Source organism: Erpetoichthys calabaricus, chromosome 8 (genome assembly GCF_900747795.2).
Source record: "Erpetoichthys calabaricus chromosome 8, fErpCal1.3, whole genome shotgun sequence".
Taxonomy (NCBI): domain Eukaryota; kingdom Metazoa; phylum Chordata; class Cladistia; order Polypteriformes; family Polypteridae; genus Erpetoichthys; species Erpetoichthys calabaricus.
This window is the reverse complement of record NC_041401.2, coordinates 98350017-98376731: the sequence shown is the minus strand read 5'-3', so window position 1 is coordinate 98376731 and position 26715 is coordinate 98350017. Positions and strand designations below refer to the sequence as shown.

At 35.8% G+C, this 26715-nt stretch overlaps 1 protein-coding gene across 3 annotated transcripts in view; it reads right to left on the bottom strand.

Moving 5' to 3' along the window:
* Positions 1 to 26715, bottom strand: part of LOC114656568 (general transcription factor II-I-like) — a 174241-nt gene that overhangs the window by 37477 nt on the left and 110049 nt on the right. For 2 of the 3 annotated variants that reach the window (XM_051930781.1, XM_051930778.1), the window contains exons 10-20: positions 13913 to 13975; positions 10135 to 10236; positions 8845 to 8910; positions 5609 to 5792; positions 4916 to 4974; positions 2783 to 2854; positions 2234 to 2417; positions 1920 to 1972; positions 1445 to 1516; positions 1118 to 1301; positions 934 to 992 (exon numbers count right to left, since the gene is read on the bottom strand). In XM_051930781.1, the coding sequence (XP_051786741.1) occupies positions 934 to 992; positions 1118 to 1301; positions 1445 to 1516; positions 1920 to 1972; positions 2234 to 2417; positions 2783 to 2854; positions 4916 to 4974; positions 5609 to 5792; positions 8845 to 8910; positions 10135 to 10236; positions 13913 to 13975 (1098 nt within the window). The remainder of the gene's footprint in view (positions 1 to 933; positions 993 to 1117; positions 1302 to 1444; positions 1517 to 1919; positions 1973 to 2233; positions 2418 to 2782; positions 2855 to 4915; positions 4975 to 5608; positions 5793 to 8844; positions 8911 to 10134; positions 10237 to 13912; positions 13976 to 26715) is intronic. The other variant, XM_051930780.1, reaches the window with a different exon arrangement.

Here is a 26715-nt window from a genome sequence, read left to right as displayed (position 1 = left end):
CTTTGGGCAATGTTCTGTTGGGAAACCTTGGGTCCTGGAATTCATACACGTTACTTTGATACGTACCAACTATCTAAGGATTGTTGCAGACTATGTACACCCTGTTCATGACAACTGTATTCCCTGATAGCAGAGGCCTCTTTTAGCAGGATAATGCAGCCTTCTACACTACAAAAATGAGTTCAAAGTATTGACTTGCCCTACAAATTCCCCAGATCTCAATCTGATCGAGCATCTGTGGGATGTGTTGGTTTAAATGTGAAAAGAATATCAGCCTTCTTATTAAGTTACTTAAAAATTGCATGTATGAACAGTGCTATATACCAGTAAGGTTTTCAAATCAGTGCATTTCTGCTCTAAAATCTGGCTATCCAAACACCTTTAATGTGGTGGAATCCTCAGTGTTGAATGTGACACACACATTCTTTAGGTACATCATACAGGTAACCTATTTACAGAGAACAGCTACTATTAATTTAATAGTTACTTTTTAATACAATGATGGTGGACAATCATACAACACTGTAAGGCAGCTTCATTTGTGAACAAAGTGTCAGCATGACAAGAAATATGTCACTAATTAATGGAGTGTTTGAAAACAATACAGCTGCATACACCAAGAAATGAACTGAAAAGAGTCTAATTATATTTAACATATACTGTAACCCTCCAGAAATTTATAAAACATCATTGAAACCAGCAGATATTTTTGCCCAACTTCAGACCTCAACATCTTTTTCTTTAGCCAGAGTTAAGATTTCAGAAGAATAAAAAATATAGACTTAACAAAATAAGATGAACCGGAGCCAGTACCTCTGGTGCACACCTCCTGATTAGTCATTTGAAACGTTACTTTAGAATATATCAACAGCAACTGCATGAAAACAAACAAAAAAAGACTAAGTAATGATCTTCTGCAAAGGAACCACTTACTCTCTACACTGATTTTATCTGATAAACCAGGAGGCAAATATGGAATAACCAGTTCAGGCCTGTGGGAAAAAACAGTAAGACGCACAGTAGTTAATATTATAAGGCAGACAATGCCACTACATAGTATTACCTTTGCAAGCTCTGCTTCTATAATTGAAAAAAGCTTAAAAGAGAAAATGTGTACCTTTTCACCACAAACTTGATCTTGGAGCTGCCTCTAACAATTCTCTCAAGTCTAGGGATTCCAAACCAGGTGGGACTTCGAAAAGGAATACCATCAGGCAAACCCTCCACATATAAAAAATCAGGATTGGACTCAAACATGGGATATGGCACCTTGACTGGCTCTGGTAAGCCTAAGGATTCCGCTAGAAGATTATACATAATAAAAAAAATGCAAAACAAAAACTGGTTGTTTCATTACATGAGTGCTACAAGATTACATTTGAGCACAAACAATTGTTCTAGAATGTTTCAATGAATGTTTTAAATGAATTAAATGAAGGTTTACCATATTTGGTGTTAAAAATCTCTTCCACTTGTTTCCTTAACTTTGAAATCCTTACATTCCAGTCTTCTTTCACTATTTGAGATATGAATACCAGTTTAAATTATTCAAGTATAAAACAAAATGGGTTTGAGGAAAAAATAAGTAAAATACAAAAAAAAGAATAAAATATTTGAACTGAATGTATTCCAGCTAAAGAAGTAAATCTGAAAATGAAAAACTGTTTCCTTTCAGATATTAAAAATCAAACACAAGAAGACTGAATAGATAGATATGTGTGTCTCAGTTATGGCAAAATATTTTTCAATAGTGTCAGTCCTTTACTGTTGGTCAATTTTAACTACAATGAAACTACAATTTCCTCAGATCTCATACAGATGAGTAATTGTAACCTCTACTTAAATCTGAATGGCCTTCAGTGTTTTATGATTAGAGAATATATACCTGTGATCTGTAACGTAATACAACAATTGCTCACCATCAGAAGACACCTGGATGATGTCTGCTTGCTCTTGAGATAACAGTTCTGGTCTATGGAGGAAAAAAAAAAACCTATAGTTTGTAGAAATATTTTTAGCAATGTCACTAGATGACTTTATCAATTCAGTCTTGTTTTATAACTCAATAGCATATAAAGGAACTCCATAAATTATACAATTTTATAAATTAGACATGGAAGAAGTAAAATACCACATAATTGTTCAAGTGCTTCAAATATTTCAGTGACCAGTTTTGCTAAGATACAGATTTTCTCTTTAATCAATAATTGAGGGCTGCTAAAAGAGCACCTACTTGAGGACGACAAACTTAATCCGGTCCCCAAACTGCAAAATCCTTTCAAGGCGAGATATGCTGTACCAAGATGGACTCCGGAATGGAACATTTTCTGGAAGTCCCTCTACAAAAAGGTCTTGTGGATAGGCCTCGAATTTCAGGTACGGCACTGGAAGAGGATCTGTTTTGCCTAGTGCTTCACCTTCATGTAAAAAGCATAACATTAACTTTGCTGTGGATAACTTCATTCATTGTTTATTATCATTGTGCAGACTGTGTAACACTATCAAGAAACAGGACCAGCATGAACCAAAAGTGAAAACATTTATATTTTCTTAAGCATGCTTTCCTTAACCAGAGCAGTCATCATTCTAGTCAAAATTAATTGATCAGCATTGGCATGATAAATAAGGTGAAGGAATGGAGCAAGTCAGTTTGCTAACAGGTCATCAGAGGCACAATGTAGCAGCTAAGGTCGAACACAAGTTAGATATAAAGCAAAACTGTATATACTGTAAATACTGTTCCCTCTTTGTGTTGAACTGTCGTTGGTGTTTTGATTCTTACCATACTTTTTGCAGAAAAGGTCATCCACTGACTTTCTCAATCTGTTGATTTTCACATACCATTCCTCTTTTACTGTAACGAAACCCCAAATAAAAATATTAATCAAGTTAATTGAAATATGTAAAAATTACCAGATTATAACAGAATTATCAGTCACTATTGTGTTCACTTAGAATATTTTGCATTTATTTGTTTAATTTTGTACAAAATATTCCTCCATAGTTTGTTCCTTTTCTTCTTATTTATTACACATAGCTTGCATTCTTATTTCTTTCTAAATAGGTCTGCCTAAAAGAATACTCCGCACAAAGATATTTTTTATGTTACTTACCCCATGTAGTTTATAGTGGAGAGAGGGAAAGGTGAATGTAATCTCATATTTTCATGCAGAACGGAGATAACAAAGTTTCTGATATAATTGGGGTCTGTGGTGACCAGCAAACAATAACAAAAAGTCAATGAAAACAAATTTTCACGTTATGTGTTTGGCATAATCCACATTTCAAGTTATCCAGTAGTATGCTCACAATGTTCCAAAATACATGTACGTTTACTAAAATATTGTTAAATAAACCAAAAAATGAGCACATTCCATTTTTGTTCAACTACACCCAAGCATTTGAATCAAAGACCCGCCTCATTCTTTGGCTAGGAGTCCATACCACTAACCACTTAGTCATTGGCTAACATTGGGCTTCATGCGATATCACAAAAAGCATTCACTGACAGAACTAAAGAATAATATTACAGTACAGTTTCACAGACTGACACAAACTCTGATGTACTCCTCTATGGTTCACTGCTGTGAATTTAAATGTGACAATGGTAGGCTGATCTTTAATTCAAATGCTAGTACGTGTCTAAGTGTGTTCCATTTTCATTCGCAAGTGTGTTTTAGCAAGGTGGTTTATTTATCAACATTTTAATAAAAAATACATTTGTTGGGTATGTTATAAGCATACAACTGGACAACTTGACATCTGCATCATGCAACATTAGTAATGTGAGATTTTTTTTCTTGAACATTTTATATCATTTGGTTTGGAAAATGGATAGATGGATGGATTTTATATCATTTGTTGTTGTCCAGCATTGGTCACCAAAGATCCTTATTATAACAGAAAGTTTGTTTTCACCATTCTGCATGAAACCATGAGATTAAAAATGTCTCTTGGTCATCACTACCAACTAAATGGGGCAAGTAACATACAGTATAATAAAATATAATTTTTGGGTTGAGTATTCCTATAAACAACTATTGTACAAAGAAGCAAAACGTACAAACAGCAAGGCATATTATACAATATGACCTAAGACTGTAACATTTGCACATAAATATATGCTTATCGTAGGTTTAGCATTTAAAAGTAAACTGTGAAAGGAAATGCAAGTCTAGGAAGCATATTTATGTATATATATTCGACACATACATCTGTGTTATATTCCTTCGAAAGTTATAATGAAAATCCCAGTACATTCCTCAGTAAATAATAACACCAGGAACAGAAAAAATCATGCAGGAAACAGTGGAAAATAAAAATAATATCAGCAATGGATTAAATGGGAGTCATTTATGTTGGTTTAAACAATTTAAATTAGTTCTGTAGGCAAACTCAATCGGTGGAAAATCATTTTTGGTTCGTTGCAGTGCCTGCTTGTTATTTTACTATCGAACTCATAATCAGAATGTGAATTAGGCCTGTAAATGATAACCTTGCTTGAGTGAATTCCTTGTTCAGTACAATTCTGCCACAACTTTGAACTGCTGTTATGGTGCCAGCTCTGCATTGGTTGTCTTCACTTTAAGTTATAGATGCTACTTCTAAAAAGTTAATATAAAACAGCAAACATTTGAAGAGCAACCAACAGAAGATAATTTAACAACTGATCTAATCAAAAATGGCAAGAGTGAGTATGGTCCTGAATTCTGAAATCTCTTATAGTCTTTTGGTGAAAGACAATTTTACCCCTTAGGCTCTTTGAAATGCAGCAACAAGTAAGAACATTATTAGACTTAGAAATAAGTGACATGTTGCTGATTATTACATTGGCTATAGGTTACATTCCCTTCTGCCACTCTGTCCCTCTAGTTTGCCCATTAAAATTTTAAAGCTATAATTTTTAAATGTGTACCTCCAGAATAAGGTTTCTTTGAAACTTGCTCATCTTTCATAGATTTTAGAAGTTCCTTCCTAAAGAAGAAAAAGAGTGAGTTAGTATATTGTGTTATTTGTGATGTTGCAATTTGACAGCAATGAGAATTTCAATGAGGCATGGTTAAGGCTAGATAAGCAATGTGTGAATTGCTGGGTGACAAAAATGTTTTGCTGGGTTTTAAACAACGTTTCAGTAAAGTCTGTAATACTTCTTTAACACATCATTAACTTATGAACCAAGTAATTGATATTATCATCTCTGATAATAATTAAAATACTGCTTTATTTAAGATTTTAACTAAATATTCAAGGAAATAAACCTTGAAAAAGGCTAATTTTAAGCTCATATCTATTTTTTGCACTACCTTTATGAAAGGATAACCAACTAATAGGCAACAAACAGAAAAGGAAATATACTTCAGATAAACTTGGGGAGAACACAGTCATAAATATAACAAGAGACGGGGAGTCTTCTGGATGCTTACTTGCTAGATCATTTACAGAGAGACTCATAAGGAACATTCTTCCAATTATATCATCTGGATCAAGTACCTCATCCTAAAGGCAGTCAATGGGTAGGACTTTCAGTTAAGGTTTGGGAATCAGCCTGTCTTCAAATCCTTAAACACAATCCCATGTTCTAAAAATTAAATTAAAAAAATCAGATCACCTCTTAATGACAAAACGGATTCTGTTTTCACACTGCAGGATCCTTTCAAGGCGTGGAATACCATATGTTGATGGTCTTCTAAATGGAATTCCATGTGGTAGTCCCTCAACATAAAGGTCTTCACTGTTGTACTGGAATAGAGGATATGGAACAGATACCGGACCTGTTGCCTCAATAGCCTCAGCTAGAAAAACAAACAGACTAATGATTAAAAACAAAATTCCTTCAACATGTGAAATTCTGGTAAGTGTTCTAAAGAAAAATGAAAAAACTTTTAGAAACTGGCCTCCTGAAATTCTGGGAATTTACTCTTGTTATAGTGGAACTCGACTCAAAATCAAAAGGGTACAGGTTGCCCAAAACATTAGTATTTATATGTTACTTTCATAAAAGCCAGATTGAATGTTATTTACCTTGATTCATTTACTTACTTCCTACAGTGTAAAGTCACAAGTAGAGTGCAGAGCTTCCTGTGTTTGATTGACACGGGCATCCTCAAAAAATACATGTGTAATGCCACGAAAAGTGCATGCTGACACTTCAGTACGCGAGCAATAGTGCAAGAATGCAGTCAGACTTCTTTTTTGGGCACATGCACCATCCAGTGGAGAGTCGCTCGCATACTGAAGAGGCTATAGCTGTAGGTGGAAGCAGCCGTCGCTGTACTTTGTATATAAGAGCCAGATTGAATGTTACTTACTTATTTACCTTGATTTATTTACTTACTTCCTACAGCGTAAATTCACAAGTAGACTGCAGAGCTTCCCGTGTACATATACAAACTACAGCGATGGCAAAAGTGCGACGTGTATTCTTTTTCCGATGTAGAACTGTTGTCATCATTTGAGTTCACCTATGTTATAGCGAGTCTTTATGTGAAAACAGCAGTGTCAGTAATCCTGAATGCGACTGAGAGAATAAAACTGAATAAAAAAAAAAAGCTAACGTTTACAAGTATCATAAATTTACACCGGCTATTACAGACTGGAATCAAATGTATGTTTTTATTTTAAAATAGTAAGAATAAGAGCAGGTCACTTCTCAAAACGGACTTGTCTGGGGTCGAACCTGTGAAGTTTTGATTACCAGTGAACAGTTGATACCGTTGCGCCACCAAAGCGGTCGTATCAAAGGGGTGTCAATGTCGCACCCTAACGCAGGTACTCTTTCTGCAGTCATATTCTTGAATAGAAGCGCACTTCTTCTGTTATATTTGTACCTTTTGTGAAAGTATTTATTTGATATTTGGACTTCAGGCTTCACACATTATACACTACATGTCTACATTTTGTCAATTATTACTAAAACATGAAAAACATTTCAGTTTTAATTATGTGTTTGAATAGATTGTTGTAGATACGGAACACATGAAATGCATGTGTTCCAAATAACAATATAGTATTTAAAAAAGGTGTCATTTTGCTTGACTTCTCACTCTATACAACTCTAAGCAACTGACATGCAGGTAAACAGACTTGAGCTGAGAAAACTGTGCGGTGGTGGGGGGATGTGATAGTAGGCTGCTTGCTGCTTATCGACACATTTATAGGACAAAAGACGCTGGCGGAGAGGTGCAAAGGGATTTAAGGTGGGACGGATGTACAAATTGTTTGTAGGCTTTGGTAATTCTAGTGTTAAAGGACGGAACAGGGCCTTGAAATACCGGCTGTGGACTACTGCAGACTAGAAGAAAGTCTTATTGACTGATTAATCAGAATTTAAACTCTTTGGGTAATCATGCAAGATGTTTGTACAGTCGTGGCCAAAATATTGTTTTTCTCAAAGGTTTCTGCTTCAGTATTTTTCGATCTTTTTGTCAGATGTTTCTATGGTATACTGAAGTATAATTACAAGCATACACACATACATGTATACATTATATTTTTTATATATATATATATATATATATATATATATATATATACACACACACACAGACACACACATACATATATATACAGTAATCCCTCCTCCATCGCGGGGGTTGCGTTCCAGAGCCACCCGCGAAATAAGAAAATCCGCGAAGTAGAAACCATATGTTTATATGGTTATTTTTATATTGTCATGCTTGGGTCACAGATTTGCGCAGAAACACAGGAGATTGTAGAGAGACAGGAACGTTATTCAAATACTGCAAACAAACATTTGTCTCTTTTTCAAAAGTTTAAACTGTGCTCCATGACAAGACAGAGATGACAGTTCAGTCTCACAATTAAAAGAATGCAAACATATCTTCCTCTTCAAAGGAGCAAACAAATCAATAGGGCTGTTTGGCTGTTAAGTATGCGAAGCACCACGGCACAAAGCTGTTGAAGGCGGCAGCTCACACCCCCTCCGCTTTTAAGTATGCGAAGCACCGTTCAGCATGTCGTTTCAGGAAGCAGCTGCAGCTGCACAAAAGATAGAAACGTGAAGATAATCTTTCAGCATTTTTAGACGAGCGTCCATATCGTCTAGGTGTGCGAACAGCCCCCCTGCTCACACCCCCCTACGTCAGCGTAAGAGAGAGAGAGAGAAAGTAAGTTGGGTAGCTTCTCAGCCATCTGCCAATAGCGTCCCTTGTATGAAATCAACTGGGCAAACCAACTGAGGAAGCATGTACCAGAAATTAAAAGACCCATTGTCCGCAGAAACCCGCGAAGCAGCGATATAGAGAGGGATTACTGTATATATATATGTACTGTATATATATATATTGTCACACACGCGTGTTTAGGAGACAACTAAAGGGCTTGAGTACATGTAATTCCACACCGGACCAGGGGGTGGCGAAGTGCACTAATTCTCCCCCTCGATCTTTTGCAGACCATTCTAGGTAAATCCCGCCCGGCTCTGGGGCAGCCAACGACGTCACTTCCGGTTCCAGTCTGGATGACGTCACTTCCCCTACTGGCCTTTAAAGCTGCCATCTTCTGGATAATAAGGCAGTTCTGTTTTGGACTCGATTGTGTGAACATGTCAATGTTTTTGCAACTATTTTGCAGCCGGGAACAATTATATGGGTGGCTGCCCCAAACCTTCGCGATGTCTAAGGGTCATTCTTCTTACAATATATATATATGTCATTTTTAATGTTTAGTTTGGTTTTCACTTAAATACTGTTGGTTACCTTATTAAAAGGAAAACAGCTTGACATTTATCAAGCCTTTGCATTCATAAATGCTGAAACTTCCATAGTGTAGAAAAAGTGGTATAACAGTATACAGAAATTAAAACAGCCACTAGAAAAAACTTACCATATTTCTTTTCAAATAACTCTTCCACCTGTTTTCTAAGATCAGTAATTCTAGAGTTCCATTTATCTGCAGAAAGGAAAAAAAAAATCACCAGATTCTAACATGATAATTTTTCATTTGAAATCCATGCTGGGAATTTATTAAGAAGCTGCAATATATCTAAATTGATACAATACGGCAAACAGTTATCTGGCTAAGTATTCAAAATGAAAACATAAACTGGAAAAAAAAACAAAAAAACAACCACATTTTGGCTCTGAGTGGGGTGGCTGTCACAATAGCAGCTGTCTAGTTCAGGGCCCACCACATTTGGGCTATTTTGTACATACTCACGACGGGAAATAAAGTAACAATACCCATTTTTAAGTGGTCATTGCCCAATGGCTAACATATGAAAAATAATATTTTCACTATAAAGTTAGGATAGTCAAAATATGGCACATGCTATTTAATTTACAGCATGTTCACAATATCAACAGACTAAAGAAATTAAACTTGGCTTTACCAAGACAAGGATTTCTGTGAAATGTACAGCTTACAAAATTTGCTCTTACACACAGAAGGCAAAGTTTCTAATCAAGAGTGTAACTTTATCAAGCAGTGATCTAAACATGTTTCACATATTACTTATGAAAGAACTGTGTTTAAAGGTATACGATTTCTGTCCTTTTTATGTATTAAGATTAATGTTTATTTTGTAAATAACCATATAATAGTAATCTAAATTTTGACTTATTTTTTAATACTGAGGTGCATCAATGGTTATGCACCCAGCCTACAATGTGTTTAGGTTGTCTTTTTCAGATGCTTATGCAAACATGCAGAGATGACTAAAATCTCAAGTGTGAATGGGGAAAGGCAAGTCAAAAATTAGGAACAAACTGTTTATTTGATATTTGGACTTCAGGCTTCACACATTACACACTACATGTCTTATGTGAATCTTATGTGAGGGCCAAAATAATATGCATTAAAGGAAAACACATTCCACTTTAAGCTAAAAACGTACTACCTACAATGTGTCAAATGCACACTTTCAGCCTTATTAGTTATGCTTATCTTTTCAGAAATTTACCTTGACTTAAACTTATCTTTGCGTTGCCATTTTTGAATTTACAACTTACTGATCTCTATTGGATTCCACATTTGTTCTAAAAAAATAAGAACTTAATCAATTTCAAAAGCTAAGCCGAGTCTTTAATTATCAGATACTTATTTACAGCACATCTAAACGAGTTATTTCAAAACATGTAAGAAAATACTAGGACAAGGTGATAGACAACTACTTACCAAAGCTGAACACTCTGGATTTCTTTTTGCTGTTTGTTGGTGGCTCAGGTGGGAGCTCTATGTCAAGTCTGGCTTTCTTAGATAGTGGAGAGTACTCATCCTCTATTAAAGAATAACACCATTCAATGATGGAAAACAGCTCTTGAGTTCATATAAAGCAAACAAACAATAAATAAACAGAATAGCTTATTCACAAGATGGCGCAGCATCCTCAGTACTGTGCGTTTTTGTTTTATTATATATATGTCTAGTCTTGATGACAACAGCAGTCTCTGGTTCAATGGCCAAGATAATGTAGTCTTGTTTATACGTATTGAGAAAGTAAAATTTCAACTTCTTAATGGTAATATTTAAAGTAACAATAGAGGAGATTACATTATCTAAGAGGAAATATTTTTGCATCCTATACTACACTGGTCACAGAAAGACAAATATTGCTTAATCGAGAGAATCCATTACACCTCTCATTACTCAATTGTAAAGTGATGTCCTATACTATGTTAAATTGGGGGAAAAAATCCTTCTACTGAGGAACAGTTAGAGAATTTTTTTTAGAATCTGGCAAGAGTTCATAAATTTCAACATACATTACACTGCCAGGTCTTTGCTTGATTGCCGCTGATGTTTTTCTATATATCAATAATAAAAATAAGCCTTACATTACTATATAGCTTTCTGATGTGGGTAGGAGAAGAAAGTTGCAAGTCTTCTCTAAGTGTGAAGAATTTTTTCTTGTATTTTTTCTTTTCGTAACACAATGGTAGTGCAGCTGTATTTATCACATGAATATACTGTACATTCAACTGAATTGTATATTAATGTGTGTTTTAATCTCTTTAATGAATTAAAAAAAATGAAAATGGGTTTCCAGGTGATTTGATCAAATGGGAACAATATGGATCAAGCTTCCTCAACAAGCCTGGCCCATCAAATAAAGTTTAGCAGGAACTAAAACAAGTCGATGTGTCGTGATCTGAAATTGCTAAAAGATATTTGTTTCTTTAGAATTTCTGAACAACATTTATTTCTTTAGCACATTTTCATACAAACATGTAGCTCCACATGCTTTATGAGACGTTACATGAAAAAATTATTCATAAAAAGAAAAATAATACATTAGAAATAAATAAATAAATACACCGATGAATAAATAAATGATTTAAATCTCTCGATGATCATAACGATAAGTCCAATGTTATGGTCAGATGGACAGGGACAATAGAAAAATTAAAATATAAATCTGATTAAGTAGTTCCTTATTGATTTAATGCTTCCATCTAAAGGTCAATGCAGTGGGTCTTGTTGACTGACTGAGTACCCACATTCCTTCCAGCATCACAGGGGGCCACAAAGTTTTTTGTTCAGAATGCAGTACCACAAACCGTTACCACAGAAAAATGGAAAAGATAACAAAAAGTAGAAGAGAACATTGCATCTTATCATGAAAATGTCTGGCTGGATCAGGTAATATTTGATTCACACATCCTGTCAGTGCCTGTGGCCTCCATAACCTCCGGAAGACAGCTGATAGGATTTACAGCCGTGAACCCAGACATACACTGCTCCTCCATATTAACTATATCCACTACAGCTCATCTGTCTTCCTCAGTCCTGGAGATGTGGTCAGTAGCATCACACTGGTTAGCTATCATAAACTACTGTGAAATTTGTGATGAACCCTTATGAATCTTTCAATGATCTTTATTTGCAGAGGTAAATGGCTGCTCTGATTTCTATGGCAAGACAATCTCCAATGAAGAAGGATGAACATGTGAGTCTGTACTCTGCTCCTGACACTTACCTAATGATTAACACTCTTATTAGTATTGAATGATGCTGAAAAACATATTTTAGTCATTACTGTATACAGTCATTTATGTCATAGGGTGGCTGTGAAATGTATGATGTACAGGTTATTGTTTTAGGTGTCAAAACAAATACATTTTGCCACTTTGTTATTTCTCCTTTTTGCTTTACTGAGTAAAATTATATGATTAAGAATTCACTGTCCTTGTTGTATACTGTATGACAAACAAAATAAATACAATGAACAGTCTAGAGAATTTTTTATTTTTCTGCCAGATTTCAGATATTAATACCCTTTAATTCTGAAGAAGTAATTCTTTAAATATGGACAAAGAATGATTAAAAGATAAAAAACATGAACTGCTACAGCAGAAATAGATTTGCTCCTCACTTATGCATGCAAGACTTACTCCCCAAACAAAAGTGGCAACTAAACACCCACTTTCCTGCCGTACCTTCTGTTTTGTTATTTGGATTGTGACAACAGAACATTATTCTGGGTTTGCAGTCCAAAACACAAAGTAAGAGTATAGAAAACAAAGCTAAAATTGTATAATTTAGTTCTAGCAAAAGGAGGTGGAATTCTGCAGTTATCAGATATATTGAAAAGGTTTTCATTTGCAATTCCCATGCAATGACAGTAAAGTTGCATTATTGTTATTTAATGACATCTGAATGACTCTGAAACAGGTTTCTGTAGGATGCCCCATCTTAGTGTGCTTTACAATTTTAGGCATTTTATATAGGCAGCCCTGGAGCCATGACTCATGGGAATTCTTACTGTGTATTGCACAAGTATTGCAGAAAAGCCAAAGTTTTATAATAAACAGGAGTACATTTTCCAAAAAAAAAAACAGTAAAATATATAGTACTCTCCAAGACACAATTTTCCTTGATTAACGCTCTGCTCCACAGTTTAAAGCAACAAATCAAACAATTTAGATGTGATTAATGTTCACATTGCCAAATTTAAGCGGTTGCATTTGGGTCACATCATGTAGAAATTACAACTTTTTCTACATGGTATTCACAATTTGGGGCACCATAATGTATGGGACTATTGGTGTCACATGTGTTTGGGATTACTCAGGTGTGTTTGTTAGTGCAGGCATAAGATACCGGGCTTGCTTCTACCCTTTGGAGTCTACAATGTGCACTTTAATCACATCTGAATTTTTTTGATTTGTTATTTTAAATTGTGAAGCAGAGGGGTAAATCAAAGAAAAATGCATCTTTGTCCCAAACATTATACAGTAGAGGAGTTATGGAGTATGTAAATGTACAATGTTTGATGGTCCCAGACTTCTTAAATGTTTGTTGTTCTTATCATCTTAACATAAAAAGTTGAAGGTTACAAGCAATTGTGGAACAGGCCCATGCAACTCCAGAAAACATGAAATTAATAGCACATATACTGTAACATCATGGAGAGGTAGAATGTTTTGTCTTTTAATCAGAGTCTATCACCTGCCAGGTTCTGGAGGAGCTGGATATTGCAGCTTTTACTGTATTTTGAGCATTATTAAATATTGCACTAAATAAGTTTAAATTAAAAAAAAAAATGTTGGTTTACTTGGTCTTTACCCTTGGTTATTTACAGAGTATGCAATAATTTTCAGCCTTGTAATTCTACACAATTTATTTTGGCTACCAAGTTGTTATATTAAAAGTAGTGTTCCTGCTCTGTTAATAAAGAAACTTAATAAATGGTTATTATTGTGATTTTTTAAATCACTCTCTTAAGAAATGTCTCCAAAAATGTATTAATAATCAATTTACTAATAAATCATTTTATCTGAATTATATTTAACATAAAATTATTTTTCTGATGAATACAAGTTTGCATTTTGATCAGTACTGTGCCAGTAAATATCTCTCTCTCTCATCTAATTCCTTGTACGCTTTGCTTTATTTTATTATTATTTTTATTTTAGTTCGCTTTACATTATCAGAAATCTATTTTCTCTCTTACCATCTAAGGTTACTTCTACTTCTGGTTCCTTCCTAGTTTCACAAAATGTACTTTGGAATGAATCTGCAAAGAAAAAAGAAACTAGATAAATACAGTAAAAACTGCAATATCTAACGCTTAATCATTTTCTTCTGTTCTGCATTGTGGAAGTTGAATTGTGCAGCACTGCTGAAAAGATTTTCAGCAAATTCTGAAAGGTTATCTCAATGTTCAACGGTGATATGTGTGAGCACGACTGGTTACTTTCTGCCTATTTGATGTTGCAGGAGCTGGCTGGCTCTTTGCTTAGGAATTATTTAGTTCTCCTTGTGAGCAATTGTCAAATGTATGCTTCTTGAATTCCAGTGACTTGCTTGTGACGTTATTTGGTTTCTGAAATTGCAACTGTGCAAAAGGAATTTAATAGTTAACGCTATGGAAGGAGCAAACCCACAGAACATGCAGTATTTCAATAAATAGTGTCAAGGTAACTTATAGCATTTGACAGGGATATATGAAAAGAGTGAGAGTTGAGGGCTGGGAAGAAGAAATCAGAATCAGATAATGACCTAGAGACTGTAGTTTAGGAAGGCAGATGTCTAGGCTCCAGTTCCCTGCAACTCTGTAATGGAAAAAATGGAATCAAAAATGGATTATGAAGAATACAGACAGAATTATTAAAAGTAAATGTATAGCTACATTAAACTAAAGCTAAACTCAACAGAGGCAGCAGTGACAAGACAAGTAAAACTCTAGTCTACACATATTCTACAGAAAATAAATTGCATTACTACAGATGTTTGTGATGTGCCACCTGTTGGAATGACAAAGTCAATGAATTTTATTACTACAAATGTTGTGATGCACCATCTGTTGCAGTAAGAGCAACACAGTAACCCAATGGACACACAGGTACACAAACACTTGTCCTTTTACTACGGTGGGTAGGCAAATGATTAGTGTTAATTAAAACTAGTAACAAAGTTGCAAGCAAATTTGCTCAAGCCATTACATGGATAAAGAACCAGCCTGTAATAAGGCTGATCAATGAAACCATGCCAATCTGTGTAATGACATTTTGTTCTTCTGAGCTCCAAAATGTGAGTTTAAGGGATAATGTATCTGGGTGCAGGCTATGGTTATAAATCAAGATGAATCACCATGATATGTGTCTTATACGCCCAAGGCCCCTGCTGTAATGTGCTTCATTGTTGTTACAGTCCTGACACTAGACTCCTAACACCCACCACAGTCACAGGTCTTCATAAAGCTACTATTCTACGCTCCTATTGATTTACCCTCTAAGTACACTACAGAAGTTCAGTTATAAGATTGAAGCAATACAAATATAATGGTACATGCCTGCATTTGATATTGTCACCATTGGAGATTAAAAATCATATTAACTATCAACAATAATGACAAGGAGTTAGTAACTGCTGCCCATAGTAATTTTATCCATTTTGGTGTGTCTTCAGTTTTATAAATAAATACATTCCACCTCACAATACATGCATTGGCTGAAAACTGAGGATAACTAGTAATCGTGAATATTACTTAACTGGAAGCTAAAATGTCCCATGCATAACAACATGTAGTTCGGCCTATAATATAAACCCCTTAAGATGACACTAATGTACAATGCAGGGAAAAAAAGCATTTGCACTTCTTAATGTCATATTTTTGCATAGTTTACACAAAGAAATACATCAGATCTTTAGGTAAAATGCAATATTACACAAAGAAAACCTAAGTGAGCACACAATACGGTTTTTAAATCATTTCTTTATTCAAGGAGAAACACGTATCCAACAACTATCACCCATGTGAAAGAGTAATTGCCCCCCATAGTTTCATAGTTTTACATTGGAAGCGCGATGGTCAATTAGAAAGAATTAAAGATAAATAAGCATAATACAAATCAGTCTAATGATTTTGAAGTCTAACTTAAGTAGAAATGCTACTAGTTAATTGTTTAGAATCTGGATGGGCATAGGTGCTTCATTGTTTGACTCTGTGTGCCAAAAAAAAAAAAATTTGTAAATAATGGCTGCATATGCTCAATGCATATGAATGTAAATGAATACAAATATTACTAATATTGCATTAATGAAAATTAGCTAGTTTGTACCTTTCAGCATATACAGTACAATTTATTGCTAGTTCTATGAATGTTTTGACAAATACAGTTAGGTCCATAAAATTCTTGAATGGCCAAGTCAGTCACCTGATCTTAACCCAATTGAGCATGCATTTCACTTGTTGAAGACTAAACTTCAGACAGAAAGGCCCACAAACAAACAGCAACTGAAAGCCGCTGCAGTAAAGGCCTGGCAGAGCATTAAAATGGAGGAAACCCAGCATCTGGTGATGTCCATGAGTTCAAGACTTCAGGCTGTCATTGCCAGAAAAGGGTTTTCAACCAAGTATTAGAAATGAACATTTTATTTCCAGTTATTTAATTTGTCCAATTACTTTTGAGCCCCTGAAATGAAGGGATTGTGTTAAAAAAATGCTTTAGATGCCTCACATTTTTATGCAATCATTTTGTTCACCCCACTGAATTAAAGCTGAAAGTCTGCACTTCAACTACATCCGAGTTGTTTCATTTAAAATTCATTGTGGTAATGTACAGAACCAAAATTAGAAAAAAGTTGTCTCTGTCCAAATATTTATGGACCCAACTGTATGTAGGCACCACTGGCTCCCACAAGAAATACTGAAACTTTTCATTTCACTGAGCTGCACAATCTACCCTACAACTTAATAAAACGAATGCAATTAATATAATGGACACATTTTTCAACTAACCCCTCAAAAATACTGTATATATATATATATATATATATATATATATATATATAATATGGATAAAAACTGAAAAGTTAATGTTTGAAATGCTACTATAATAACTAAGGTAACTGATATGTACAATGTTCTATTAATTACTTAAGACTTTTCAAAGAAAACACTGCAAGTGGTTGCAATACACAGCAACAGCCCAAGTAAGAGACCTTCCAGGTAATCAATGAAATACTGAAAGTAATAATTGAGATTGTTAAAATATAACAGTGAATTGAATAAAAAAAAGAAGAAAAAAAAATTGGGCATGAAATATCAAAAAATATGTTTTATATTAATGACAGACTGTTAATCCATCCTTTCTGCAAAGTATGACAAGACAAACTAGACTTGCATATTGATTAATAATGTACTGAATAATATATATATATATATATATATATATATATATATATAAAATCAAACATTACTTTTTTATTCAATTTCAAATCAACGGAATGAAATATCGGTACATTATCATTTAATAGGAAATAATATAAAAGAATAATGTTTATAAAAATCTTTTAATTGGCCTTAAGCCAATGCCAGCTGACTTGTTGATTTACTGCAAATTTTCAAAAATAGGAATTATTAGTAAAGACTGCATTATCCAATAATATCATCAGAGGATTACCTACAAAATATGTTTATGATTCTGCACTTACATTACATGGTATACAATTTTATAATCCATTGGATTTATAAAATATTCAGATCCCTTCACTTACTGCAGTCTTTATTATGGTACAGAATTAATTTTAAAATTGATAAATTGTCCATTTATGTTCAACAAAGCAATCTAGTAATGACAAAGTGAAAAAAATGCCTGCAAAAAAGCTTTGTAAATTTATGAAAAATCAAAATCTGAAATCTCTCATTCATGCAAGTATTCACACCCTTTGATGTTGCACACCAAATTGTGCTCAAGTGCATCCTGTTTGCTTTAATTAATCTTGAGGGGGATTTACAACTTGACTGGAGTCCACCGGTGGCAAACTGAATTGACTGGACACAGTTTAGAAAGGCACACACCTGTGTATAGAAGGTTCCACAATTCACACTGCATGTAACAACAAAAAACAAGCCAAGATGTCCAAGGAAATCTTCGTAGACCTCTGCAATAAATTTGTGGTGAAGCACAGATAAGGCAAGGGTATAAAAAACCTTTTCTAAAGCATTGAGTGTTCCCATGCCTTAATATTTCAGAGTGGCCTGAATATTTGTGAAATACAAGAAGTTTGGAACTCTGACCAAACGGAGTAACTGAGTAAGAAGGGCTTTGGTCAGGGAGATGACCAAGAACCCTGTGGTCACTCTTATCAGAGATTCAGAAGTCATCTGCTGAGATGTGAGAACATTTTGCAAGAAGGATCATCTCAGCAGCATTCTGTCATTTGAGTGTTCATGGTAGAGTGGCTACATGGGAGACATTTTTGAGTATGACAGCCTTCTTGGAGGACTATGAGTGCATGAGGAAAAAGATTCTTTGGTCCAATGAGACAAAGTGAATCTCCATGGGCAGAACTCCAAGCACTATATATCCCACTAATGAAGCATGGTGATGGCAGAATCCTGCTATGGGATTGGTTCTCAGTGGCATGGACAGGGAGTGTAGTCTTAATTGAGGTAAGAGTGGATGCAGCCAAACACAGACCGCTCCTTGAAGGAAACCTGCTTAAGAGTGGATGTGACAGTTTAATTTTCAGTACACAACAGTTTTCCAAAGAATACAGCCAAGAGAACAATGGAGTGTTTTCGGGACAAGTCTCTTCCTGAGTGGCCCAGCCAAAACCCAGACACTGACCCCATAGAAGACCTGCAGACAGATCTGAAGATGGCCGTTTACATACGCCTTGCTTCCAATCTAACTGAGCTTGACTGAATCTGTCAGGAATAATGCAAAAATCTGCCCAAACCCAAGTGAGCAAAGCTCACAGAGACTTACCCAAGAAGAGTTAAAGCTTTAGTTGTTGCCAAAGGAGCTTCTTTGAAGTACTGAATTACGTGTCTAAATATGTATATGAATGAGAGATTCAGTTCTGTATTTGTAATGCCAACATGTACTGTGACATACTGAAGCACAGCATGATCCCCTCCCTTCGGAAACTGGGTCACAGGGCAGTATTCCAACATGATAACGACCCCAAACACACCTCCAAGATGACCACTGCCTTGCTAAAGAAACTGAGGGTAAAGGTGCTGGACTGGCCAAGCATGTCTCCAGACCTAAACCCTATTGAGCATCTGTGGGGCATCCTCAAACGGAAGGTGGAGGAGTGCAAGGTCTCTAACATCCACCAGCTCCGTGATGTTGTCATGGAGGAGTGGAAGAGGATTTCAGTGGCAACCTGTGAAGCTCTAGTGAACTCCATGCCCAAGAGAGTTAAGGCAGTGCTGGAAAATAATGGTGGCCACACAAAATATTGACACTTTGGGCACAATTTGGACATTTTTCACTTAGGGGTGTACTTCACTTTTGCTGCCAGTGGTTTAGACATTAATGGCTGTGTTGAGTTATTTTGAGGGGACAGCAAAATTACAGTTATACAAGCTGTACACGGACTACTTTACATTGTATCGAAGTGTCATATCTTCAGTGTTGTCCCATGAAAAGATATAATAAAATATTAACAAAAATGTGAGAGGTGTACTCACTTTTGTGAGATACTGTATTTTAGTCACCTCAGCTACAGTTCTACAAGGCAAGGTGAACATTTCAGTTACAGTAAAGGTCATGTTTACATATCAGCTCTACTCTAGGTTAGGAAAAAAAACTTTTTCCACAACATAGTTGCATCAATCACCACTGACTGAAGGGAAAAAAAAGTTGCAATAAACATTTAATAAACGGTTGGCCTAGATGCAAAGTAAAATGAGCATGTTACTCCCCTGCCATGCTAATCAGAAATGATATGGAAACCAGACAAAATGTTATATACCTATACTAACTATGCTTCTCAACTCAGATACAGAATGAAATATAAAAACTAATCCAGGACCGGTGTCTAAAGATGTGCTAATAATGGCACAAGTTTTTAAATTAAGGCAAGGTTCCACATGTGCAGTGACTAACCATGTCTGAGTCAGTTTTCTTTGATGCACATAATAACAGATAAGACATACCAAAGTGCACAAATAGTATCAAATTTTAAATTTAATTTATTTTTCTTATAAATAGTTTTATTTATACAATAACGTCAATACCCTTAACAGAGGCTGATTTCACCCTTGTGCATGATTCTGGATGGGACAGATCTTGACCCTAACAGCCCAAAAATAGGTTGAGAAGTTTCAAGTATGGAAGGATAGGTAAAAAGAACAAAGTCATTCAACATCTAATACTGACGTTTAATCAATCCAATGTAATCCAAATATGGGAACAGAAATAGCATTTGAGGTAGATTTCAGACACATTATGATATTAATACCTTGAATCTCAGAGGTTTTACTTTCTATATTAATGCCTATCTCTATACAGAAATCAGTCACATTAAACTTCTAGCAGGTAAACTGAATAACACTGATTATCTCATTTAAAATGGCCCCTGTCAAGGCGTGTAATATATTAGGCAGCAAGTGAATATTTAGTTCTTGAAGGTGATATGTTGGAAGCCAGAAAAAGTCACAGCATCTCCAAAACAGCAGGTCTTGTGGGGAATTGTATATAGTCATTAGTTCCTACCAAAAGTAGTCCAAGAATCTATAACATGTGAAAGGCGACAGGGTCACAGGTACCCAAGGCTTACTATTGCGAGTTAGAAGTGAAGTCTAGCCCATCTGATCTGATCTCAATAAAGATCTGTGACACCACAAACTGCTGCAAAATGTAATACTGGCAATGACAGAAAGGTGTCAGAACACACAACTTAATGCATATTGGGCTACAAAGTCACAGACCATTTAGAATGGCCATGCTGGCCCATGTTCTCCTCCAAAAGCACCTACCATGGGCATGTTAGCATCAGAATTGAACCATGGAGCAATGGAAGAAGCTGACCTGGTCCAATGAATCATATTTTCTTTTAGATCATGTGGACGGCCAGATGCATGTGCATTATTTACCTCTGGAAAAGATTGCAACAGGTTGCACTATGGAAAGAAGCCAAGCTAACAGAGGCAATGTGATGTTCTGGGCGATGTTCTGCTACGAAACATTGGGCCCTGGCATTTATGTGGATGTTACTTTGATACGTACTACCTACATAAAGATTGTTGCTGACCACATACTCCCCCCATCTTGGCAAAAGTATCTCCCAGTGGCAGTGGCCTTTTCAACAGGATAATGCACCCAGCCACACTGCAAAAATTGGTTTGAGTTCAAGATGTTTACTTCGCCTCCAAATTCTCTAGATCTCAATCCAATCAAAGATGTGCTGGAAAATCAAATCCAATCCATGAAGGCCACATCTCACAATTTAAAAGACTTAAAGGATCTGCTGTTAGCATCTTGGTACCTGATACAACAGGACACGTTTAGAGGCTAAGAGCTGTTTTGGCAGCATGAGGGGGACCTACACATTATTAGGTAGGTGGTTTTAATGTTGTGCCTGCTTAAAATGACAAAAGTACATCATCCATCTGTGACCCTGCATAATGTCATCTGGTGTCCACAAGAGGGTTGAAATGTCCAATGTACAAAGGCAACTGGAAGCACAAAGAAAGACTGATGCAAAGAAAGCACAAAGAAAGACTGATGCAAGGGCTAGAATGTAGGATGAGCAAAGGCAACAAGACGCACAAAGAAAGAGGGACGTACAGGCTAGTATATCTGGTAAACAGAGATTCCTAAATGCACAATGTGATTGAAACAGACAGACTTACTTACCACTGTAAAAGTTTTACTAAAGGGGAATTCTAGGGATGCAATATTTATGAAAACCCCTGAAAAGCTATTGCCAGCTATCAGCTTCAAAATGGTTACAGCCAAATTTGGGTCCATCAAAACTACAGTTTATGCTGATTTATTGTATTTATGTTGTACAAGGTAAATTTAATTTACATAAAATATTAATATGTTAAATGTCATTCTAGTATTCAAAAAATTAGCCTGAAACCGTCTTAATGACAGGGGCTGGAAATAAAATGCTTTGATTAATAATAAAACAATATTGTCAGCCATACCAGTGCATATATGTGCAGTTTAAAGCTTTTGACTCTCTCTCCCAGCAAACACCATGTTAAGAAGAAATTCTCAGGTTATTTGTAAAATGTATGATTGTACAACCTGGCCTGGCCAATATACAGTATAAATATTTACATCTAACAATACAGAATATAATGATTTAATTTCAGCTGTCTGTTGACATGAAGAATCCCAGCTTTATTATGATGTATCATAGACCTACTGTGAGAGAAGGTGTGCTGCTAGAAATGCAGACAGAGAGTGTTTAAGAGGAAGTACCAAGCAACCCCCTTACCCTAGAGCTGATTTTTGAATTTGGACAGATGCAACCCTAGAATGGGATTTTTAAAGCCATGCCTACACAAGTCAGCTGGGTACAGGATTGGGAAGAGTGTACCCAACTACGTGAATGTAAACAGGCTAGGATAGAGAGAGAAAGGGAGGCAGCAAACAGGAGGTGAGAAGGGGGATGATTTTTGGCACAGGAACTGTGGACAAACTGATAAGCCACCTTTCTTAACAGACAGTGATTCAAAAAGCAGACCCAGAGAGGCCGTAGCATTTACATTTGGTCTCTCTCTGTGAACACCTCTCTCAGGAAAATATGAAAAATTTTGCAGAAGACATATACACTAAAAATATAGAAACATTTTTAACATAAAAGGTCACCTATGCCTAAGACGTAAGAGTTGAAAGGGTACTAAAATACAAAATAAAATTCAATTTCAGCTTACTAATTCATAACTTATTAAAGTTAAACAAAATACATTTCGGAAGCACTTTCAGCTTATTCATGTTGCATGTTCATACAGCATATAGTTTAGTAAATATGAAAGCAAGACTAGGAAACATGCCAGTTATAAACAAAGTGCTTAAAATAAAATGCAGCAATCTTTAACAAGTATAGGAACTGCAAAATGTCTACGGGTATATTACAATAGACAATTACATGAAATAGTGAGATTTTGAGCTTAACGTTTCATGTATCGTTAAACAAACTGAAATAAAATAAATGTTCTACTACTGAATGACTGTTAAAATACACTTTCAAAAATAGATCATTGTAAATGTAGGCTGTTGTAATGTAGAGAACAGCTATTTCAATAATGCAAGGCAATTTTATTTCTGTACCATTCCAAGCAAAGTTTGATAGAATGCAGAGTATCTTTTGTATCAAATGCTAGAAAGTACTATAACCAGTACTTTGTCTCATTTGCAAGCACAGCAACATTTACCCAAAGTGTATTATATCAAAATGTTAAGAAATTCTTGAGAATCTTATGTTATCAATATCTGGCACCCTTTGAAAGATGGCATACTCTTAACTTCCATACTCCATAATCCTGCTTTCTTAATAGGTAGCTGTCTCTTCTTGGCAGTGTACAGGAATCAATGCAAATGTTTTCAGCAGCTAGGGACTTATGACATTCCACTCCCTGCAGGTTTATTTTAATTTTCCTAATTCAGTCTGTGAAGATTCTCAGCCATCCAGGTGAAATTATCTGGTAGTTGAGTCATGGCAACTGGACTTCTATATATATTATACACATATATATATATATATATTTTTTTTTTATATATATATTATATATATATATATATATATTATACTGTGCAACCATTTTAGACGGGCGAATGCTTTCAAGTAAGAATGCTTTCACAAATATAAATTCTGATCGTTTATTTTTATCAATTTTGAAAATGCAAATTGAGCTAACAGAAGAAAAATCTATATCCAATCAATATTTGATGCGACTACCCTTTGCCTTCAAACCAGCATCAATTATTACAGGTAAACTTGCAGAAAGTCAGGATTTTATAGGATTATGTCAGGTATATGATTACCCAGTTATACTAAACAGGTGCTAATGATTATTATTTTCATATGTAGGTTGAAACACCGTCATTAGCTGAAACATAAACAGCTGTGTAGGAGGCTTAGAACTAGGTGAGGAACTGCCAGACTCTGCCACCAAAGTGTGGTTGTGGAAGACAGTTTCATGTCACAGGTCATACACCATGGCAAGAACTGAGCACAGAAACAAGGCCCAAGGTACTTGTGCTACATCAGCAAGGTCTTTCCCAGGCAAAGTTTTCAAAGCAGACTGGGGTTTCGAGATGTACTGTTCAATCTCTTTTAAAGAAGCACAAAGAAACGGGCAGCGCTGAGGACCATAGACGCAGTTGTCGGCCAAGGAAACTTTGTGTGGCAGATAAAAGACATATCATGCTTACTTCCGTTTGAAATCAAAAGATGGACAGCAGGGCTATCAGCTCCAAACTGGCAGAAACCTGTGGAACCCAGGTACACCCATTTACTGTCCGGAGAAGTCTGGACAGAGGAGGTCTTTGTGGAAGAATTAAGGCCAAAAAGCCATACCTCCAATGTGTAAACAAGGCCAAGAGAACCAACTATGCACAAAAACATAAGAACTGGGGTACAGAAAAATGGCAGCAGGTGCTCTGGACTGACAAGTCAAAATTTTTAATATATGGCTGTAGCAGAAGGCAGTTTGTTCACTGAAGGGCTGGAGACTGGTATAATAATGTGTCTGCAGGCAACTGTGAAGCATGGCAGAGGTTCCTTGCAAGTTTGGGGCTTAATTTCTCCAAATAGAGTTGGAGATTAATCATGATTAATGCTGAGAAACACAAGCAGATACTTGTCCATCATGCAATACCATCAGGGAGGTGTCTGTTGGCCCCAAATTTATTCTGCAGCAGGACAAAGACCCCAAACATACAGCTAATGTCATTAAGAACTATCTTCGGTGTAAATAAGAACAAGGAGTCCTGGAAGTAATGGTATGGCCTGCACGGAGCCCTGATCCCAACATCATTGAGTGTGTCTGGGATTACATGAAGACACAGAAGGATCTGAGGCAGCTTACATCCACAGAAGATATGTGGTTAGTTCTCCAAGATGTATGGCACAACCTACCTGCCGTGTTCCTTCAAAAACTATGTACATGTGTACCTAGAAGAACTGATGCCACTTTGAAGGCAAAGGGAGGTCACACCAAATATTGATTTGATTTAAATTTCTCTTCTCTTCATTCACTTTGCATTGTTAATTGCTGAAAATAAACCATTAACACTTCTATTAGTGGAAGCATTCTTAGTTTACAGCATTTTTTCACACCTGCTTAAAACTTTTGCTCAGAAGTGCCAACTACATCGCGAAGTGGGGTCTAGCCTCATGTGGGGAGGCAAAATGGGGGGGTGGGGGGATAAAGGGGGGAGAGAAGGAGAGCAGGTTATATCTAATCTATTCTTATAATCCTTATAATTATAAATATCAATGCAGCAACAGGCTAACATGCAACAACTCCTGGGGAATCTTGAAACTAAGATTAAAACTGCCATATTACCAATTAAAACTATAAAATGACATTAAAAACTCAGAATCAATGTCTCCATGATGGGACAGTTAACTTTGTGAGCTGGAATGTTAAAGGCCTGAATCACGAATTAAAGAGAAAGAAAGTATGCTCTCACCTAACAGGCTTAAACGCTAAAATAGTATTTTTACAGGAGACCCACTTACTAACCAAGGATCAGTTCAGATTACAAAAAGACTGGACTGGCCAAATGTTCCATTCTAGCTTTATAAAGAAAACTAGAGGGGTGGGAATTCTTATACATAGAACAGTTCCATTTGTAGTATCAGAGGTAGTGTCGGACCCTGAAGGGAGATATGTGATGGTCATGGGCAACTTATATAACAGTAAAATGATTTTGATAAATGTTTATGCACCCAATGTTGATGATAAGGAATTCATGCAAAATCTATTTGCATCCATTCCCAATGTGAACACTCATAAAATTATAATGGCAGGGGACTTTAATTGTGTTTTAAATCCACTCTTAGATAGGACTCCTGTGACAGGGGGGATGACATCTAATACTGCAAAGATAATTACACAGTTTTTAAATGATCACAACTTATCAGACCCCTGGAGGTTTCTTAACCCAAACTCAAGAACATATTCGTTCTACTCACCAGTGCATTATAGCAACTCAAGAATTGATTATTTTTTTATAGATAATAATTTCCTGCCTACAATTAAATCATGCAAATATGACACAATTGTTATCTCTGACCATGCCCCTCTAGTCTTGGAGCTAAAATCAATAAGCCCCTCGTACTCACCTCGCAGATGGCGTCTTAACCCTCTTTTATTGGCAGACGAGAACTGCACAGAATTTATATCCAAACAAATCAGCTTCTTCCTAGAGACAAACACGTCTACAGAGGTTTCTGCAGGAACACTCTGGGAAACTCTAAAGGCCTTCTTAAGAGGCCAGATTATTTCATATCTTTCCCATAGAAATAAATTAGAAACCAAGAAAGTGTCAGAGCTAAGAAATGAAATTACTAGAATAGATGAAGAACAAGCCAGGCGTCCAAGTGAAGCTCTTCACAGGAAAAGGCAGGCCCTGCATACAGAACTTAACATCTTAACAACTAAAGAAACTGAACAACTTATTTATAAGTCTAGACAGCATTACTATGAACACGGAGAAAAAGCTAATAAGCTTTTAGCTCAACAAATTCATAAACAAGAGGTTCACAATGCAATACCAGTAATCACCAACAAGAATGGAGAAGAAATCATCGACCATAATAAAATAATGCACACATTTAGAGATTACTAAGTGTCTTTATATTCCACTGAGCCCAAAGAAGACAACACGCAATCTAATGCATTTCTGGATAATTCACAAATACCACAAATAGATGCTTTAAGTGCTGAGGAACTGGATAAACCTCTAACGCTAACAGAATTACTAGACGCTATAAAGTCACTACAAAGCGGGAAATCATCAGGCCCTGATGGTTACCCCGTAGAGTTTTATA